Source organism: Crocuta crocuta, unplaced genomic scaffold (assembly GCF_008692635.1).
Source record: "Crocuta crocuta isolate KB4526 unplaced genomic scaffold, BGI_CrCroc_1.0 scaffold144, whole genome shotgun sequence".
In the NCBI taxonomy this organism is placed as follows: Eukaryota; Metazoa; Chordata; class Mammalia; order Carnivora; family Hyaenidae; genus Crocuta; species Crocuta crocuta.
Window position 1 is genome coordinate 2,673,243 of NW_027529669.1, and position 22,880 is coordinate 2,696,122.

General features: G+C 35.7%; 1 protein-coding gene across 4 annotated transcripts in view; it reads right to left on the reverse strand.

The window, feature by feature from the left end:
* Positions 1–22,880, reverse strand: part of STXBP4 (syntaxin binding protein 4) — a 169,274-nt gene that overhangs the window by 107,091 nt on the left and 39,303 nt on the right. For all 4 annotated transcript variants that reach the window (XM_077762842.1, XM_077762840.1, XM_077762841.1 and 1 more), the window contains exons 9-10: positions 13,924–14,020; positions 11,202–11,293 (exon numbers count right to left, since the gene is read on the reverse strand). In XM_077762842.1, coding sequence (XP_077618968.1) covers positions 11,202–11,293; positions 13,924–14,020 — 189 coding nt within the window. The remainder of the gene's footprint in view (positions 1–11,201; positions 11,294–13,923; positions 14,021–22,880) is intronic.

Here is a 22,880-nt window from a genome sequence, read left to right on the forward strand (position 1 = left end):
ATAACACAACGATATCAGTTTATTAAGAGAAATTATAGACTGGGGTTTTAGGGATATGGTTATAAACTTGCGAGCTTAAAACATGGAGGCAAATCACACATAAAAGAGCCCATGGTAACATTTTAGGAGGCAAAATGCTAGACTGAACAGTCACAGAACAAACCATGACTTAAAAACAAAACAAAAACATATTATAATCCTATTGCTATTTTAGGTTAAGCAGTGAAAACTTACAGCCAGAGAACTGGCCATGGATGTTACCTGTAAATTCTTTGAAAAGCCTCTTTGTGCTCAGTCAGGTGTTAAGAGTTTGCATATCTTCAACTGAGCAAGCAACAGATGAAATGAACTGTTGCTATTTAACTTGAAATGATTCCAGACAGATAACTGTTTTCCTTCTTTTTTTTAATGTTTATTTTTGAGAGAGAGAGCGAGAGTGAGCACGTGTGGGGGAGGGGAAGAGAAAGAGGGAGACACAGAATCTGAAACAAGTTCCAGGCTCTGAGCTGTCAGCACACAGAGCCCAATGCAGGGCTCGAACTCATGAACTGTGAGATTATGACCTGAGCCAAAGTCGGAAGCTTAACTGACTGAGACCCCCCAAGTGCCCCAAGACATGTAATTGTTTTCTAATTTGCTTCCAGTTCTTGGGTTTTAGCCTTCCTTTCCTCCATTCCTTTCCTGTCTGGTTCTCACAGTATCTTTTGTGACCCTCATGCCCTCTGACCTTTGAAACACACACAGCACACAGAGCCCAATGCAGGCTGTCAGCACACAGAGCCCAATGCAGGTCTCGAACTCATGAACTGTGAGATTATGACCTGAGCCGAAGCCGGAAGCTTAACTGAGACCCCCCCAAGTGCCCCAAGACATGTAACTGTTTTCTAATTTGCTTCCAGTTCTTGGGTTTTAGCCTTCCTTTCCTCCATTCCTTTCCTGTCTAGTTCTCACAGTATCATTTGTGACCCTCAAGCCCTCTGACCTTTGAAACACCTGGTAGATTGCACTGTAAATCATTTCCACTCTATTCTGGATAGCCACTATTTCACTGGCCTCGTTCAAAAACTCAGTTCATCTTCAACAGAACAATGTCTGTTTCAGGTCAATTTTATTGATAACGCCTTCCACTAGAAACACAGTCAATTACCTCTTCTCCTTAAAATTTCTTATATTCCCTTTTCTCCTTCCTTTCTCTTGCTCACTCCTTTGCTTCTTTTTTTAATTAATCTTTTTATTTTTATTTTTGAGAGAAAGCAAGCAAGGGCAGGGAAGGGGCAGAGAGAAAGGGACACAGAGGATCAGAGGCAGGGTCTACAGAGAGCTGACAGCAGAGAGTACGATGCTGGACTTGAATTCACAAACCCTGAGATCATAACCTGAGTTGAAGTGGGACACTTACCAACTGAGCCACCCAGGCGCCTCACTCCTTTACTTCTTATAATCTGGTTTACATTTCCTCCCATCCCCACATTTTGAAAATAATTTATGTTCAATGTCACCAATAAACTTAGTATTTGGCAAAATAAACACCCCCCCATTGAGTTTCTTAACCTCCTTTGTTTCATGTAACATTGTTTAAGCCATTTGTCCTTGAAACTTTCTCTTCCCTAGGCTTTTGATACCCCACTATCTTACCTACCCTTCAGAATATTTAGGGTGTTTCTAATAACTTAATTTCATTTCCACTCCTTAAATGGGAGAGGGGGGAGATTCTGCAAAGTTTGTCCCTTTCTCCCTTTTCTACAAGCTCTCCCTGAATGATCACTTCAACTATCACCCTACAAATCATTCCCAAATCCCTCTCTGTGTCTAGTTTCCTTATTTCCAGTGATCTTTTGGTCACTTATACCTGTCAGTATATTGAACTTACTCTCTAAAATCCAACTATCATCTTCTCTACTTTTCTTATTTTCCTATTTCTATCAACAGTACTACCCTACTATTCATCATCCTAATCAAAACTCTGCAGTTATCTTTAATTCATTCTTCCTTGTTTCTTACACTCAAATTCAAGTCTTAATGATGATATACCTGTTGTTGGTAAATTATCGTATATCTGTCTCTCCATTCTTTCCCATTTTCTTCACCTTCAATGTTTAGTTCTTAATTTTTTATATTTGGACTCTTTACTTTGTGCCCTATCTAGGTTACCTACCAGTTTCATTCCCTTCCAAGATAACCAATACTACTATAAGATTATTATTTCTAAACTGTCAATTTTGATCATATCATTATTCTCCCTAATGGCTCCTCACTGACTATGAGTAAAGTACAAACTTCTAAGTATAATATTTACATTTTTAGGCTTACCTTCCTTCACTGATCTGCATGTACCTGCTTATTTTTAAAAAGATAAGTAATCTACTTTTTAAAAAAGATGCATGGATGGCTTAGTCGGTTAAGCGTCTGACTCTTGATGTTGGCTCATCACATTGGGCTCCGTGCTGACCCTGAAGAGTCTGTTTGGGATTCTTTCTCTCTCTCTTAACCCTCCCCAGCTTGCACTCTCTTTCTCTCTCTCAAAAATAAATAAATAAACTTCCAAAAAAAAGTAGATTACTCTCTGCGTATCATCACGTTATATATATGTATATTTATTCATGCTAATTCTTTTATCACTTTCTGTTCACCTCTTAAGGAGATAAAACCCTATATATCATTTAAAACACACTCAAATGCCAACTCTGTTAGGAATCTTCTCTGAATATTCTAAGCTCTATCATTACTATGGTCTTACCATGTAGTGCTAGAGCTTTTTAAAAATCTAATTATTTACGTACATGACTTTCCTTGCACAATACTCTAAATTCCTTGAGGGACAGGCTTAAGTTTATTCACTTTAATAACATGCTGGAGCAGCGAATACAATGCCATCTACACTCTAGTTGTTCAATATATATGTAATGCTTTACAGATGAGATAAAATGAAGTGGCTATAAAGTACATACTGTTTACACATAGTGAGACATACCTTTTGTATCACAACCCCAGTATAAGTGAAACATTACTCACTCTTATATGAAATTTACTTTGATATTTTCCATTGTATTCTCTCACTTGTTAAAATAGGGGTGCAATCCACTAAATTGATTTAGCAAGAAACCAAATTGTGAAAAGTCTTCATTAGGGAACATACAGTGTTCTGTAAATGTATGGTAAACCCATCATATTGTGATAGACTATAGTCTGCTGTTGCTAAATTTAGAGTTCTGTTAAATGTAGGCTCCAACCTTGCTTTTCTGTGTGTAACCTTATGCCAGTAGCAGGTGTAGCACTCTGTGAATTTTTTAATATAGCAATGATGACTAGAGTCACAGTAAGATAATTACATTTTTAGTTATAAATGCCATATTATTCCAAAATCATAAGTTTTTTGTCAACTAAACAAAAGTAGGACTGACTTAGACTGACTTAGCTATTCTTCCTTCTTGAAGCATGGCATCTCGAGAAATCTTATCAGACGCAGATGAAATGATGAGCTCATTACAACAGAGTACATATTGTGTGATTCTATTTACTATGAAGTTTAGGAACAGGCAAAAGCAATCCATGCTGATATAAGTAAGAACATTGGTTCCATTGTAAAGGTGGGAGTGGCCCAACTGAGGCAAAGTAGGGACACTGGAGCCCTTCACTGGTGATTACACATGAGACACTAACAGAAATTCATCAAGTTGTACACTTGAGATTTTTGTACTTTACAGGGTATTCATTATGCTTCAGCAAAAATATTTCTAAAAAAATAAAGTAGGAAAAGACAAACCAAAAAAAAAAAAAAAAAAGGAAACACAAGTTTAAAAAACCAACCATTTCTAACAGGCAGATTATAAAAATCTGACTCTGTTGTTTGTGACAAGATGGTTAAGGGGTAACCATAGCGGAATTTCCCCACCTTCACAGAATGTCACTATCCTCAACCACAGATCAATTGATACTTCAGATGAGACACTACGGTGTTTGGTTTTTTTAACAAAACAAAAATTTTGGGAATAATACTACAAAATAATGATATTTTTTATTTGTTTCTGATGAGCAACTTGACGAGCAGTGAATTTTATAGTATTTTTAAAACCCTAGTATGTGACTCATTAGTGAATTTTAAGTCCAGATATTAATGAAATAGAACTGAACATTAAATAAGAATGCAATAATGTAGAAAAAGTAAGTAATGCTTCAAGGCTTTTGTTTCAGTTATATATGTGAGTGTGGTGAAGTAAAAGGTATTTTTATTACAGATTCAAGTGGAAAAGAAAGCCAACATTTTATGGGGATATCTGCTACATGTTGACAAGCAGAACACAACAAAGGAAATCTTATAAACTGATATAATGACAATTGCACAACATTTTGATCTGAAGCCACAAACAGGAAATTACTAGCATGCAGAAGACCTTGCACAATTACCATCAGCACCTTGCTTTTGTCATCAAAGTATCACATACTGAATACACTCTTATCTGCCCTAAAATCATATTGGCTAGAAAGGAAGTAAATTACTAATGTGGAGTGCCAGTACTTCTTTGCAGTTGCTAAGCAAGCTTTGCACGCTCACTGAAAGTACTCTGAATTCCCTGCTTCTCTTCTATTGTAAGCCGCCTGACCACCTTTGCCTTTCCTCATCAGTAGTGGGGGCAGTAGCTCTGAGAACTGTTTGGCAGTAAGAAAACAATGCTTGGTTGTCAATATCAGGTAGGAAAATACATAACACCTGAAATGATCGAAGAAAAACAGTGCTCTTACAGCTTTAGCTTTCCTACCTTAAATGCTACCAAATCAGTTCTGATAAATCAGTGCCTCAACTCCAGGAGACTGGCTGATTTCCTGAAAGTTTCCAAACAACTAGATCCTGGGAACTCTCATTCTCAGTGTTAGGAACTCTGTTATTCAGTGTTATAACTCAGTGTTATTGCTGTTGTGACTGCAAAATGGTACTGCCACTTTGGAAGACAATTTGATGGTTTCTTATAAAATCAAACAATCTCTTACCATATGATCCAGCAATTGCACTCCTTGGTAATTACCCAAAGGAGCTGAAAACTTATGTTCACACAAAAACCTGCAAATGGATGTTTATAGTAGCTTTATTCACAATTGCCAAAACTTGGAAGCAACTAAGATATCCTTTCAAAAGGTAAATGGATAAGTAAACTACAGTACATTCAGATAATGGAATGTTAGTCAGCACTAAAAAGACATGCAAAGATATGGAGGAACCTTAAATGCATATTACTAAGTGAAAGAAGCCAATCTGAAAAGGCTACATACTGTATGATGCCAACTATATGACATTATAGAAAGGGCAAAACTATGAAGATAGTAAGATCAGTGATCGCAAAGGGTGAGGGTAGGGGCTGTGTGGAGAGGCGAACAGGCAGAGCACATTGGTAAAAATCAGAGCAGTAAAAATACTCTGTATGATACCATACTCTGTATGATACCATAATGATGGATACATGTCCAAATTCACATTTATACATTTGTCCAAACTCACACAGACTGTACAGGACCCAGAGTGAAACATAATGTAAACTGGAATTTAGGAGATTATGATGTTGGTTCACCAATTATAACAAATATACCACTCTGGTGGGGATGGTTTAATGGCAGAGGCTATGTATGAGTTGAGGCAGAAGGCATGTGGGAAATATCTGAACCTTCCCCTCAATTTTGCAGTAAACCTAAAACTGTCTAAAAAAAATGAACTCTTAAAAACAAAAAGACACCGTTTATTATAACGGCAAAAAAGTGAAAAGTAACTAGAAGTAAACCTGACAAAAGATTAATAAAGCTTGTATTGGAAAAAATAAATCAAATTATTATTTGCCATTCAAGAAGATATAAACAAATAAGTCAACACATGTTCACAGATAGGATTATTTAAATTTATAAAGATGCTGTTTCTTCCCCAAAATAACCTAGAAATTCAAGACAGTAAAGTTTTTGCTACAACTTGCTTGGAAAAGATAAGAGAAAAGATTAGCCAAAGTAATATTTAAAAAGAAGAACAAAGTGGGCAAATATGTTATCAGATATCAATACCTAAGAAGTAAAGTACACCAGCACTGAAGAATCCAAAAATGCCCATGCAAATATGGAATTCTTATAAATGACAGACCTGGACTGCAAATAACCCAGCCACTGAAATATGAATGTGTATTTTAAAAATTACTTTTATAGAAATAATTAAGCAAAATTGATATATCTATATTTTTACTTGTGTACCAATAAGTATAATTACTACTCAATTCAGAAGAAAATTTTAATATGTCAGAGTTTATGAACACAGTGACTTAAAATAAATACATTTTAATTATCCAAATTTTTTGCAATAAAATGATCGGATGATCAATGACAGACATTTAAGTCTAGTGTATTGAAATTATAATATATTCTTGAAATTAAAATTATAATATATAAGTAACATTCTAGGGTAATATGGAATAAAAATAAGAGTTAGCAGAGAAAAAGGAAAGATGGTAAATTTTTTTTTTTTTTTAATGTTTATTTTTGAGAAAGAGCAGGGGAGGGGCAGAGAAAGAGGGAGACACAGAATCTGAAACATGTTCCAGGCTCCCAGCTCTGAGCTCTGGGCTATCAGCACAGAGCCCCATGTTGGGCTTGTACTCACAAACTGTGAGATCGTGATCTGAGCTGAAGTCAGACGCTTATCTGACTGAGCCACCCAGGCACCCCGATACATTTCTGAGAATAAGAATTTTCGTATGGGGCATCTGGTGGCTCATTCGGTTAAGCGTCTGACTTCAGCTCCAGTCATGATCTTGCAGTTTGTGGGTTCAAGCCCTGAGTCATGCTCTGTGCTGACAGCACAGATCTTGAGCCTGCTTTGGATTCTGTGTTTCCCCCTCTCTCTGCCTCTCTCTCTCAAAATGCTAGAATTTTTTTTTAAATGCTTAGGTCCTGATCTCATGGTCCTATTTATTTAATGTTTAGGTCCTGATCTCATGGTCTTATTTATAAGCATTAAAAAACTTTTTCAAGAATTTATAGATGAATTTCTAAAATTTAATTTCCTTCCTTCCTTCCTTTAAAGTAGGCTCCATGCCCAACATGGGGCTTGAACTCATGACCATTGGGATCATGAGTCAGATACACTACCTACTGAGCCAGCCAGGCACCCCATAAATTTTCTTTTAAATAGATGATTATGTATTTAGATTCCATTAAATACATTTAAAAGGTGATATAACAGTTTTCTTTAAAAAAGAGAAAATTTATAGTTGGGGCACCTGGGTGGATGAGTCAGTTAAGCATTCAGCTCTTAAGCTCAGTTCAGGTCATGATCTCATGGTTTGTGAGACTGAGCCCTGCTTCGAGCTCTGTGGCAACGGTGCGGAGCCTGCTTGGGTTTCTCTCTCTCTGCTTCTCTCCTGCTCACAGGTTCTCTCTCTCTCTCTCAAAATAAATAACTAGACAGAAAGAGAGAGAGAAAATTTATAGTCATTGGAAACCAAACCAAACACCAACTAAAATTAAAAGTGGTGTAGCTTCATGGTTTGATTAAGTTGATTAAAAAAATTTTTTTACTGTTTATTTATTTTTGAGAGACAGAGATGGAGCATGAGTGGGGGAGGGGTGGGCAGAGTAAGAGAGAGACAAAGAATCTGAAGCAGGCTCCAGGCTCTGGGCTGTCAGCACAGAGCCCAATGTGGGGCTTGAACCCATGAACCGTTAGATCATGACCTGAGCAGAAGTGGGATGCTCAACTGAATGAGCCACCCAGGTGTCCCAGATTAAGTTGATTTTAAAGCAGGAAACAGTCTAGACATGAAGAGATTCTATATCCTCTTAGGATGTAATAAGGACTTTAAAATTATATATACCTAATAAGACAGCCTATGATACAGAAAGCAAAAATTGGCAGAACTAAGTTGGGGAAATTTTAAAATGCCTCTTGCTCAATAACTGATAATAAAAGAAGACAAGAAATAAGTAAGAAAACAGAAAATTTGAAAAAAAAGAAGAAAATAGAAAATTTGATTGAACCACATGATTTAATAACTTTGACCTAACTGATATACAGGGAGCATTATACTCACTTAAGTGCAAAATATATATACTTTTCAAAAGAAATTTTTTTTAATTTTTGAAATTTTATTTATTTTGAAGAGAGAGGCAGAGAAAGAGGGAGAGAATCCCAAGCAGGCCCTGCACTGTCAGTGCAGAGCCCTACATGGGGCTCAATCCCAAAAACCATGAGATCAGGACCTGAGCTGAAATCAAAGGTCAGATGCTTAACCGAATGAGCCATCCAGGCGCCCCTCAAAATAAATATTTTATAAAATTGACTATATGCTGGATATATGTCCAAAGGATTAATACCTTAGAGAATGAATTTCTAACTTCTGCTGTAAGGATTAATACCACAGAGAATATGTTTCTAACTTCAGTGAAGTACTCTAGAAGTCAGCAACTGGAAGGGAACTATAGCATTAGAAAATGTCTAAAATAGTTCAAAATAAGAAGCAACCACACTGGAAATATTATACTAAATGATCATTAAAATATGATCTATAGAAACTGGTGGGTGTGATGACTTTGTAAAAATTGTGTAGTGTATCTATGAGATAAAGAGCAGTACTGTTAAAATATATTAAAAATAAAATTCCAAGTTATTTTTTTTAACAAATTTTATTATCTTGATGAAATGAAAAATTTTCTATGAAGATGTCCATTAACAGAATTATTCCAGAAAAGGACAAAAGCTTGAATAAAATAACCTTAGAAGGCATTAAAAAATAGGAATGCTTTCTCTCCCAAAAATGACCCAGATTCATCTGGCCTATGAAACATTTTCGAACCTTAAAGGAACAGATAAAGTTTCTATTATTTAAACTGCTATAAATAAATTTAAAAAATTTTAAAAAGGAAGGCCTATATGACTCAGTTGGTTGAGTTTCCAACTCTTGATTTCAGTGCAGGTCATGATCCCAGGATTGTGGGATCAAGCCCCATGTTGGGCATGAAGCCTGCTAAATATTGTCTCTCTCTCCCCCTCAGGCCCTCTCCCTTCTTCCTCACTCATGCTCTCTCTCATTCTAAAATAAAATGAAATTCAAAAACTAAAAAAATAAACTGTTGTAGAAAAATAGAAATGGCATAAATCTTATTTATAAATTTTATAATTTTTAAATAATTTATAATTAAGTAGATATAAAATATAACTCTTATTTATTAAATAAAATAGTGCTAGCTTCTTTTTAAAAATTAAAACTGTAAAATGGCTCAAATATCATGAAAATTTGTTTCTTGCTCACTTTTATAGCTCCTGTTCCAATGGGATTTAGAAAAAAGTAAAATTTTGTGGAAGAAACAAAAATGTAGTTAATTTAAAATGCCTATTTAGAAAACCCAAGACAAATGAAAAATAACTAGAATAAGAGAGTTAAATAAAGTGGCATCACACAAAATAACCATTCCAAAATTGATATCTTGGGGCATTTGTTGTCTCAGTCATTGAAGCATGTGACTCATGATCTTGGGGTTGTGAGTCCAAGCCCTAAGATGGGTGTAGATGTACTTTAAAAATAAAATCCTTAAAAAAAACTACTATCTTTATTAATCATCAATTAGAAAATATAATGGTTACAAAAATCCCATTTCTAACAGCAACAAAAGCTAGAGCATATCTATTTACACATACAAGAAATATTTAAGACACACATGAAGCAAGACATAATTTTCTCTTTCCAAAATATCAACAAAGAATAGAGAAATAAACGACATTCAGCTCTCCTGAGCCACTCTCTAAATCCAATGCAATTCTAATTTTAAAACGTCCCAGTTCAATTTTGATTACCACAGCAAAAATGATTCCAAAGATCATCCAGAAGATTAAAACCAAGAGGTTAAAAAAGTATGTATTAAGGACTTAGCCTACTAGATAACAACGAACCTAGAAATATCTAGAAATATACAGCTAGAATAATGAAAATAATAATGTGTTGGCAGAAAGGAACAGATCAGTGGAACAGAGTGGTAGGTCTAGAAAAAGATTTGTGTATCTAGACAGAGATTTAGTCTAGGATAAAGTTTGTATTTCAAATTAGTGGCATGGGCATCTGAGCATCTCACTCTTGATTTCAGCTCAGGTCATGATCTCACAGTTCGCAGGATCAAGCCCCGCAATGGGCTCTGCACTAACAGCGTGGGGTCTGCTTGGGATTCTCTCTCTCCCTTTCTTTGTGCCCCTCTTCTGTGCACATGTGCTCTCTCTCTCTTAAAATAAACAAACATTAAAAAAGAAAACAAATTAGGGGCACCTGAGTGGCTTAGTTGGTTGAGTCTGACTTCGGCTCAGGTCATGATCTTGTGGTTCATGAGTTTGAGCCCCGCATTGGGCTCTGCACTGGGCTCTGTGCTGACAGCTCAGAGCCTGGAGCCTGCCTCACATTCTGTCTCCCTCTCTCTCTAACCCTCCCCTGCTCATACTCTGTCTCTCTCTGTCCCTCAAAAATAAATAAAAATTTAAAAAAATAGCAAAATTGGAGAAGGACGGTTATCAAATAAATGATGGTGGAAAATGGTCAAGTGGTTATCCATTTAGGGTCCTAACTCACACACAGACAAGAATAGATCTTGAGTGAATTAAATATATAAATTGGGAAGATCTTCCTGAATAACACAATAACACAAAAACTCCGTTAATAAAAGACTAAAAAATGTGACAATATAAATGTCAAAGTTCTGTAGAACAAGCAGCTTGTGAAGTTAATAGCCTTCACAATTCCACTTTATAGAAAGCACAAAAACAGGCAAAAATGTTACCCTGACTGGAGGCACATGGGGAAGAAGAGAAGAAACAGGAAAGGAGCATGGGGATGGGAGAGCATTAGGTTACTAGTAATGTATTTCCTTAATGTTGTGCTTCTTGATCTGGAGGCTGACACATGAAGATGGTTCAGACTGCAAAACTTCAGAGGGTATACGCTTATGAGTACTGTTCTGTGGCAAGTTTAGGAAGTACCATAAGGAAATAGTGAGAGAGGAGGGACGGGAGAGATCGAGATGAAATTTTACTTGTGATTTTACATTAATCTATATTTTATATGTTTATGAAGAAGCATATATTATTTGCATAATTTTTTAAAGTGAAAAATGAAAAAAGGCTACATATATGACATACAACATTCAAGACTTATGATCCAAGTACAATCAAGATAATTCTATAGTGTGCACTCTACCTGTGAATCGAGTATGTTGGAAATATCACATGCACCAACATTTACTTCATCCAGCTGCAAGGAAAACAAGTTTCTGGCAACCTGGACAAAATCTGAAATGGAACACATTTTAGTAGGAACACAACACTTAACCTCATCTAAATATATCTTTACCTTTTTCTTTTTTTAAAAAAAATTTTTTTAATGTTTTATTTATTTCTAGGAGAGAGAGAGAGACAGCGTGAGCAGGGGAGGGTCAGAGAGAGAGGGAGTCACAGACTGAAACAGGCTCCAGGCTCTGAGCTGGCAGTCAGCACAGAGCCTGACGCGGGGCTCGAACCCACGAACCGTGTGATCATGACCTAAGCGAAAGTCGGACGCTTAACCGACTAAGCCACCCAGGCGACCCTATCTTTACCTTTTTCTAAACGAAGTTGAAGCTATGCATTAAAACTAATGTTTCAAATTGAATTTACTTCAATGAATTACATTTAAGTGGTATTAATTGAAGTGACAAATATAAGCCCAAATAAAAAGTAAGTGAGGGAAAAACCAGTTTTTAACTTACTTGAGTTAACTTTGGTGAGGTTAATAAATCAGTTAAGGTAACAATAAAGCACACACATATCATAGGTACATCTATTTTCTCCAACTCTTTCATCATGAATAAGAACTTTCTCCGAAATATATGATGATATTGTGACTTAGAGTTTTTAGCTGGAACTGGAGATTTAACAAAAATAGTAATTGCAGGAGCTAATGTTTACGGAACAGCCTTCTTGTGCTAGGCACAGTGATTTGCTATTTCATCCTCCCAACGATTTTCTGAGATAGGCCTCCTATCCTCTTCATTCTGCTCACTGCAGCTAAGACAACTTAACTGCGAAACTTCCCAAAATCACGTGGCAGATAAATAGCAGAGCAGGATTCAAATGAAGATCTAACTCCATGTCTGCCTGACGCTGGCTAGCAAACTGTAAGCTTCTTCAGACATGGGTGTGCCCATTCATCCTCAAATTTTTAAATTTTAGCTATTACATTTTTAATTTCCAAGGATCCTTTTCATATTTTCCCATTGTTCCTAGTCTACAATATCCTCCTCTTTACGTCATGGATGACCTATCTTTGTTTACCCTTTCAAAGATGTTCACTGTGGTTTGTCTGAAGTTCTCTCCTGCTTTTGCACTATTCCTTGTTTTTCAGGGTTCCTGTTTTTCTCTTTGTCAGACAGTTTGAGGCTTTTATATTTTAGGTCAGAGAATTTCTCCAAGTGTCTGGTGACCCTTGTCTGAGTGCGTATTCAAGAAGAATCACCGCCAAAACACTCATTGGAAATTCTGTATGTATAACTTGCCTTGTGAACTGGCTGGTTTTTACCACAGAGCAATCAGATGGCCAACTGAAACCTTGGGGCAGCTCTTCCACATAGAATCCTATGATCTCTTGGCCATAAACATGGTTGCAAAGCTCACCAAGCAATCCGGGTATGTGTTATGAGTGATAACTCAACATACATTCCTCTAAATTCCCTGACTGCTGGCAGCTATAGGTTCAGAATCTCTCTGGTTTAATTTCTGAAGAAAATATACTTCTTTTCCTCAGCACGTATAAGGCAGTGCTAAGGCCTGGGCTGCTTGAGAGGTGGCAGGTGATAGCATAGATAAATACTCCTTACACGGATTTCTAACAATCCTATTTGAAATGGCCTGCCTATACCTACCCTTCAGAAGTACCTGATACTTTCAATTCCCAATTCTTTGAAGCAATAAATCAGCTTGTTCCTCACTTGGTTCCCTCATCTCTTCAGACACTTGGGCTTTGTTGTCTCTATTTACCAATTCATTTACTTTCCTCATCCATGTTCTGTCCTTATTTATTGTGGTTTTAGTTATACATGCAATTTTTCCTTCTGTTCTCTTCATTATTTGGGCTGACTTTCAAAAGGAGAGGAAAGCAAACACGTATTTTTTATCACTTTGAAACCAAAAAGTGAATTCTTTTTTAGCAATACAGATGCTTTAAAAATAATACATACAATATTGCATCTACTGTATAAGAAAAAAATTACTGAATGCTGTCAAGGATACAAAAAACTGTTAAATTCAGACATTACTAGGGGCAGAACAAATTCATATGTAAAATATCTCTTAAAAACAACTTATAAATGTGTATCAAAAGTCTAAACCACTTGTGGGAATTTATCCTAAGTAGGAAAAAACCTCTGATGTTAAATATAGAATTACCTGTAATATCAGCTACTGAGAGACTATTAAAATCCCAGAAATGGAAAGGCTTAATATTATAGTACATCAACTAAGTATGTCAACTTTATGCTAACTTGCATAAGAATAATTATACAGCATCATAAAAATATTTATTGTCATATTAGCTGGAAGAAAGTATGGGAATTCATAGTGGTAGAGTTAGGACTTCTATATTTCACATTGTTTCTTTTATTATTACTAAAGCAATGTTTATACAATAAATAAAAAACAAAAAAGGTATGATAGGATGATGATTATTTTAGAGCTGGAAGATTCTAGGAAAGTCCCCTTTCTGCTGACCCAGCCAGGCCAGTATTTGTAACCGACATTTTAGGATACTGATTAAGGAACCTGAAATAGATCTGGTCTTATTTTTCTCCTTTTCCTTCTAAAGAAGCATGCGTTCCTTATAAAAACAGGTTACCATAACTCTCCCACCAAGTTTCTGTGATGACACAACATGGTAAACCTAATATTACCTCCAAAAGACACCGTCCCCTTTGGGTCTACTTGCACTTGCTGTCTCAGAGCTTGGCGTTGTTCTTTTGTGGGCTGAATACCAAGATAATCTAGAGCCTGGAAGGAAAAGGACTCAAGTGAAGCAACTTTTCAAATCTCCAAAGGATAAAACTTTTCATTACAACTTTATTTTACAACCCAGTGGGAAAAAAAAAATCAATATCAGGAACATTGACCAGAATTACATGCCCAGAGAAAGTCTGTTGACTATTTATGGATTAATTTTCTATAAAATATTAGCTTCCTCATTCCACCACAACCTGAGTTTTTTGTGGGGCTTTTATTTATTTATTTATTTTTTTGCAAGACTAGCACTTTGGCTGATGCCAAATTTATAAGCATAGGCCTACAACCAAAACTCAATTTCTTAGTTTAAAATATGTGGTATGGTACAGAAGAAAAATAGCAGGGAAATTCTATTAAATCAGATTAAACATTAATTTCTAAAAGTAGTACTATAAAACATGGATATTTTGTTAATATCCTTGAGACCAAAATTAAGGTTGATAGGAATTGGATTAAATACAAATTATTCTAATTTTGGCTTATTTATGGACAGGCTTACACAAATAGTAAAGTAGAAAGCTTTCTCTGGAACCTACCTCTCTCTGCATTTTCTTTTCTTTTCTCTTTTCTCTACCTTCTTTTAGTACCCATAGCAGATTAAAAATTCATAGACTGCTCGTTATATTCCAATATTCATTCTTGTCTTGTTCTTTAACCACAAGTTTTAGCTAGTAACACTTCAATCCTGCTAAAAGATATTTCCCTGCCCACTTTAGGGTTTGATGAAGGCATGGGACTATGTACTGGCCAAGGATATACAAGGTGAAGTATTGTGGGATACTTCTGGAAAGGCTTTCAAAAGTAGATGAAGGCTGTTCATGTCTTTTTCCCTTCCTTCTTTGGACTTAATTATAAGAGAAAAAAGATGAAAGGAAGGAAGGGAGGGAGGGAGCATGGAAAGAATGCTGGAACGCAAGTAATCATCTTGGTTCATAAGCCACTTCAATAAAGATGGTGGAGCAGAAAGACAGTTGGAGCATGGGTCTCTGACACTGTAGAACTTCCATCCCAGCCCTGGATCACCTTCTTTAAGGCTTCTTTTTGGTGTGAAAGAAATAAATTTCTAAATGATATCATTGTTATTTTAGGTTCTCCAGTTATATATAGCAAAACCTACTCTTAACTAATGCATAGATCCTGACTGGATGCCCTTATTGGATTCAGGCAAGAATGTATTTTGTGTCAATCGTATTAAGACAAAAAAGTAGGAAAAGGTTAATATTCCTAATTATTCCTTATAAATTTCTCCATGCTTCGAAATCTAATTAGCCATTCATCAGTTTATTTACCAAATATTTATTCAATGCTTACTATAATTGTCAGGCACTACACTAGGCAAAGGGGCACACGAAGAAGATATAGTTGCTACCCTAAAAGAGCTATGGTTTCTAGGGTGAGAATAACATGTGAATAGATGCAATTAGTACAATATGAAATTTAATAGGAGTGTGTACAGGATATACTATGGCAAAAATAAACTGGTTAATGTATAGGTGGGTGGGCACAGTGAGAGGAGATAGGAGAAAGGAAGAATATTGGGGAAAATTCATTAAAAAGTGATTTTAGAGCTTAGCTAAGCATCCTCTGCCTCCTCTGTGCGCACAGTCATTAAGTATTTGCCTTGCATAACATGGGATACTGGTTCTTAACATTTTTAAAAACTTTTTAAATGTTTATTCATTTTTGAGAGATAGAAAGCAAGTGGAGGAGGGGCAGAGAGAGAGGCAGACACAGAATCTGAAGCAGGCTCCAGGCTCTGAGCTGTCAGCACAGAGCCCAACCAGAACCCAACCCTGGGGTCCTCAAACCCAGGAACCATGAGATCATGACCTGAGTCGAAGTAGACACTCAACCGACTGAGCTACCTAGTACCTAGGCACCCTTGGCTCTTAACTTTTGATGTTCTTTTCCTTCAATTATAAAAATATTCCAAACACACACACACACACACACACACACACACCACAAAGACTATCCATGTATTCAAATACTCATTGATTTTTATGTATATATTTTAAGACATAAAAACTATAGACTTGGTTGAAAGCTGTCTCCATTGTTCCTCAGCAGGAACCACTATCCTAAGGTTGGTGTATCCTTCCTTTGCATGATTTGATACCATTATTATATGTATTCTCTAATGTTATGTATTCTTCTGCACTTAAAATTTTACATCAGTAGTATAATACAAATGGATAAACTTACAAATTATTTTTATTTTTTACTTTAATGTTATGAATTCATAATTGCTTGATATTGTTATCTGTGAAAATAGTTCACTTAACTTTAAATGGTACCCCACTGTATGAATATAAATTATACATTCTCTGATTGATGGGCTTTTATCATTACTCCTATTTATCTTTTATTACAAAACGTTATACATATCTCCTTGTATGGATGTGTGAAAATTTCTCTGCAGTATATCCCTAGAAGAGGAAATGCTAATTCATATATATATATATAGTGTGTGTGTGTGTGTGTATAGACAACTTTACTAGATATTGTAAAATTACTCTCAAACTGGTTGTAGCAATTTACACACATCACTGGTACATAAGCCCTTTTATTTTTCCACAATCTTAAGAGCATTTGCTGTCTTCATGCTTTAAATTTTGTCAGTATGTTGAATATGAAATAGTACGTGATTTGTTAAAATCCCTTAATTACAAGTGAGATTAAACTTCTTTTACAGGTTTATCAGCAATGTTTTTAACTCACAAATTACTTAGCAATATGTTTTAAATTTTCATACACAGTTTAAAGAAATATTTTTTGCTAATGATTCCTAATTTGGTGGCACTCTCTCAAACATGAAAACAAAGAAAGTCTCCAGACATTGCCAAATGTCCCCTGAGACAAAAAAACCTGTATCCTTACCCTTGAGAACTACTGCTCCAGAAACAAACACTATTCATAGTTTGATGTATAATTTTCTAAAATTTGTAATGAATATATACCTATATATTAAATATGTGTAAATTATGCATTTATTCTGTACATTTTACAACTCTTACATGAATTTCAAAACTGCTGTGATAGTGCATTAGCACTTAAGTATATATACACTTAAAATTTTGAACATAGCAAAACACTGTAAACTTCTTTTAACCTGAATTTCTTTTAACCTTTTGAAATTCTCCCCAGAGGTAATACTTGTCATACATTCGTTTTAATATTCCCAAGTATTTTATTATATAATATTTGATCTATATTAAAAACAAATTATGTAACAGATATATCTATCTTAAAGCAGGAAAATAACTTAAAAATTCCATGAATCCAGGGTGCCTGGGTGGCTCAGTTGGTTAAGCGTCCGACTTCAGCTCAGGTCATGATCTCGCAGTTTGTGGGTTCAAGACCTGCATCAGGCTCTGTGTTGACAGCTAGCTCAGAGCCTGGAGCCTGTTTCAGATTCTGTGTTTCCCTCTCTCTGCCCCTCCCCACTCATGCTCTGTCTCTCTCTGAATCAAAAATAAATTAAAAAAAAACATTAAAAAACATCCATGAATCCATTTAAGAATCACAAAACTGCCAGTACTGCTGAATTCAGGCCATATTTCCCTGTCCTACTCCACTAGAGGTAACCACTACTAACCAACTGTGAGATTTTCATTCCCATATGATTTATTTTAAGATGGTTGGTCACTTACATACCTGTCCCTAATGTGTTATTTTGGTTTGCTATTTTTTAGCTTCATGAAAAGGTGGTCAGAATTCTGAAACTTGCTTTTTTCACCCTCCAGTATGGTTTTATCATTCATCCATATTGTTATGTCCTATTGTAACATCAGTATATTCATTTTCACTGATAAATATCTGATTAGAGGAATATATCACAATTTATTCATCCCCCACTCTTTACATTGGGGTTTTCTGTTTACCAGCAATGCAACAATGAACATTCTTGTACACGTCTACTTCTAGCCATGGATAAAACTTTCTCTAGGGTTTTATTCCTTCCTTCGTAGTAGTTTTGGTGGTTCTTTTTTTATGATTGATGGTAAGATTTTTTTGGGGTGCCTGGGTGGCTCAATCGGTTAAGCGTCCGACTTCAGCTCAGGTCATGATCTCACTGTTTGTGGCTTCAAGCCCTGCATCGGGCTCTGTGCTAACAGCTCAGAGCCTGAAGCCTGCTTCAGATGCTGTGTCTCCCTCTCTCTCTGACCCTCCCCTGCTCCTTCTCTCTCTCTCTCTCTCAGAAATAAATAAAACATTAAAATTTTTTTTAAAAAAAATATCTTAGGGGCACGTGGGTGGCTCAGTTGGTTAATCATCCAAGTTCAACTCAGGTCACGATCTCACAGTTCCTGAGTTTGAGCACCGCATCGGGCTCTGTTCTGACAGCTCTGAGCCTGCAGTCTACTTTGGATTCTATGTCTCCTTTCTCTGCCCCTCCCCTGCTTCTGCTCTGTTTCTCTCTCTCTCTCTCTCTCAGAAATAAACATTAAAACGTTTTTTTAAATAAAAATATTTTAGATAGCAGTATTTTAAAATATGTTATATGTACTACAAATATTTTCTCCTCATTTTTGGCCTAACTTTTTTTTATTCTCTTCTCTTTATAGTTGCCAGGCATGTTTGTATACCGTTATTTCATACTTTTATAAATATATGTATTTGTAAAATATTTTAAGTTCTGCTTTTTGTATAAATGGTACCATACTGTACAAGTCAATATGTAACTTTTTGTTTTAATAACAAAATTTCTTGAGATGTAATTCACATACCATAAATTTCATCATTTTAGGGTATAGTTGCGTGGCTTTTAGTACATTGACAAGTTGGGCATCAATCAACAGAAACTCTAGAAAATATTCATCACCCTAAAAGGAAACCCTATACCCACTAGCAGTCACTTGTTATTTCCCTGTCCCCCTAGCTCTAGGCAACCACTAATTTATATTCTGTTTCTACAGATTTGCCAATTCTGGGCAATTCATATTAATAGAATCCTACCATTGTGGCTTTTTGTGTCTGCCTCTTTCACTTAGCTTAATGTTTCAAGGTTTCTTCATGTTGAAGCATGCATTAGAAATTCATTCCTTTTGTAGCCCAATAATAGTCCATTATAGGTATGTACTATATTTTGCTTATCCTTTTTAAGTTAAAAAAAGGTAAATCAAGAGTAAAAGTTAGAAACAAGATATTAGTATAAAAGTAACAGGTAGATAATAACAAATTAGAAACTCAACAGGAAATAGCAGATGACTGCAAAGATACAGTGAACTGAAGAAACAATGTCTCACTAAAGCTAATACTAAGCAATAATGAGAATATAAGTTTATAAGAGGCTTATCAGAGTTAAAGTATCATAAGCACCCGGTATTTTCAAAAAAATGGTGAAGATTTTATGAACTTTAGATTGCTTAACTTTAAGTTCAAGATGCATGTTGAGTCTGTAAGGTAATCACTAAAAGAATAGCAAAAGAAGGCATAATTTCTTTTTTTAAATTTTTTAAATGTTTATTTTTGAGAGAGAGAGAGAGTGAGAGAGAGAGAGCAAGGGAGAGGCAGAGAGGGAGGAAGACATAGAAATTGAAGCAGGCTCCAGGTTCTGAGCTGTCAGCACAGAGACTGATGTGGGGCTCGAACCCACAAACCATGAAATCATGACCTGAGCTTAAGTCAGGCTTAACTGACTGAGCCTCCCAGTGGGAGGTGAATAAGTTAGGGGAGAAAAAATAAAATGCAAAAACAACCAAACAAATATTCAAACATAATCAAACCAAAGAATACAATATAGGGATAAGGGAAAGAAATGATAGAAGAACAAAAATATTATTTTAATAAAATGGTAGAAATAAATAAAAATATATTATAAATTATACAAACTGTTAAGTATGTGGAGCCATGGGAATGGCTGCCTAAGACTGGTGGGAATGCTACTATAGAAAATAATTCAGCAATTCAACAATTATTTTCTGAGCAGTTATTATGAGTCACACGTTTTTCTAGGGACCAGAGAAACAGAAGTGCAAATTTTGGCAACACCTCAAGTACAATTGAAGGTAAACAAACACTTTGATCTCATAATGTTTTAGTAAATCAACTTTTAAAAAGCATATAAATGGTAAGCTTGAAATTTAGAACAGAGTTATCTCTTGGGGAGAGGGAGAGGTGTATATGATCAAGAAGAAACACACAGGCAATGTCAAAAATTCTCATTCTTAGCTGGGTGTTGGGTACAGGTATGTTTGTTTTAGTATTCTTTAAACTGTACATGTACAATATAATCATTCTGTGTAGGTCTGATATTTTCATATAAAGGAATAAGAACAACTTTACAAAAGTAATGCAAAGAAAACAACTGTAAGCAATATATGATAATTATTGGGGTGCCTGGGGGGCTCGATTGAGTGTCCAACTCTTGATGTCAGCTCAGGTCATGATCACAGGGTCATGGGATTGAGCCTCATGGGGCTGGCTTAAGATTGTCTCTGTCTCCCTCTGTCACTCTGCCACTCTCCCGTACTTGCATTCTCTCTCTTTCTCTCTCTCCAAAAATAAACAAATAATAAATAAATAAATAAAATGATTATTTTTATACTAAACAATAATAAAAATTACAAAATGCAATCAGCTATAATGAAAACTGACCTAGAGCTAAACTTTAGAAATTTACTCTAGATGAATACAGCATGTCAGTAAGGTAAGCTCATAAATTTAAACAGGAAACAATCTATTTTTGGTCAAAAAATAGCTTCCAAAATTTCTTGAATAACAACCTTAACCTTTGGCAAAAGTGCAAATTTACTAATTGGGCAAATAAATATCCTTAACTCTTTCTAATATCTGAATGATGAATTTAAAAAAATGTCACTTCTTTACAATCTTCATTACACACTTCCCAACCTAATACAAAGAACATCTCATTAACTGTAATCAGACACCAGGTATGCCGTTGCTCACTACAGCTTTCTTCAAATGTTACAGAAATGGCAAGAGGTAAAGTAAATATCAGCGAAATGGCATCTGTATCCCAAAGCATCTTTCTCAGGTACAAAAATACAGATAGCATACAAGTACAGTAATCCTTTGTCTTCAAGCCAACTAATAAATTGTATACCTATTTGCTGGGTTTACCATGTCTACTTACAGGTTTATTATTAGGATTCAATGAGACCCATAGTATTCATAAAAATACTTTAAAAAATATGGCACTGCAAATAACTATGGTGAACTTATTTTAAAATATCTGCAAAATTAAATCATCCTCAGACAAAAAGGCCATTTTTCAAACGAGGAATTAAGAGATACGTGTTCAGTATTAGAAATCACTTTCCAGAATATCCTGATACAAAACTGTCTAAGTAGACTAGTAAAACATAGACGATTTCATGAAGACATTGCCATATATGTATATGTCTTGACAATGCCATTTCCTTGTGAAATTTTATTATAACAATTTCCTAGATGGTATATGTAATATACTTATAGAAGATAAAGGAAACAGATAATTTTATTTCATTTTAAATATTTGATCACGTTGGCCTTATCTGTTACTCAATCTGTCTATAAAGTAGCAACTGAAAGAAGGATCTATTTCTAATGGAATGATACAGATATTATTACAATATAATGTAACTAAACAAAAGGAAGAGTAGCTTAGCAAATATCTGGGTAGATAGGAGCTAATGTGGACTTTGGAAAAAAATTCTTAATAAGTAAGATACGGTTTCAAACTCTGAAAACAAAAAATGCTCTACTAAATAAAGTCATTAGGCCAAGAAAGAATTCTTGAATATGTCTTTGGTGCAAAAAGGTGATTTTATTAAAGCATGGGGACAGGACCTGTGGGCAGGAAGAGCTGCACTGGGGTTGTAACAAGTAACTGATTATCTACCCTCAGGTTGGGAGGGTTAGGGACAGTCTAAGTCACTAAGGAATTTTGGAAGCAAGGTTTCCAGGACCTTGAGGGGTTAGTTGTTGTTTGGAAAATGCTATTTATTACTGTTCAGTAAAACCTCAGTCATGAGACCCTTCAGACGTGTATCAGGGGGCCATATGCTGGGAGTACGATTGCCAGCATATACCTTGCGGGAGTGGAAATAAAGGAAGTTTCCAAAGGAATTTTTATATGTTAAAGTAGACTTACAGGATCCTGGGGGTTCAGGATTAATGTTAAACCAAGATTCCCTTTTGCCCCTAGCAAAGTGCCATCATTGAGGCAGCTGAGCTCCTAGAGGGACGTCACTCTGCCTGGCTCAAGGACTTGTCAATGGGCTGTAGGCAGTAAGGGAATTTAATTCTTCATTTGCCCTTGTTTTCTACAGGACCAGGGCAGGCACTTAAACCCCCTTACATCTTGATCAGGGTGATATTAGGGCTCCAGGAAACAGAGTCTATAGGTTTCTGGAGATTAGGTGTAGATGATTGCCTTTTTCTTGCAGTTTACTAAGTTATCCATAAACTGAAGGAGACTCCTGTCCTGTCATATATGACTGTGATCACTATCAGTCAACAAAAACAAAAACAAAAAATTTGCTTTCTTTCCTTTCCCCAATTCTTGGGCAGCCAGAAGTGTTGGAGGAATATCTCACATATTCCATCTGGGGGTGGGGTGGGGATGCCGTTAGCTTGTACTTTGCCCTCAGCTTGCCCCACACTCCCTCATCACTAAGAAAGCTTAAATCACATAAAAGAACAAAGGCTGCCAGGCAGTCATTAGCTGGATAACTTTCTCCTTATGCAGAGAAATGGTTGGTATTAAATACTAGATGTTCAGAAATGCATATTAAAGCAACATCAACCTAAAAACAATAACTGCTTATTTTTTAGTTATTTATAGATTTTTTAAACCTCAAATATTCCAGCCACCAATAAAAAGAAAGTCCACATTAGCAAAAGA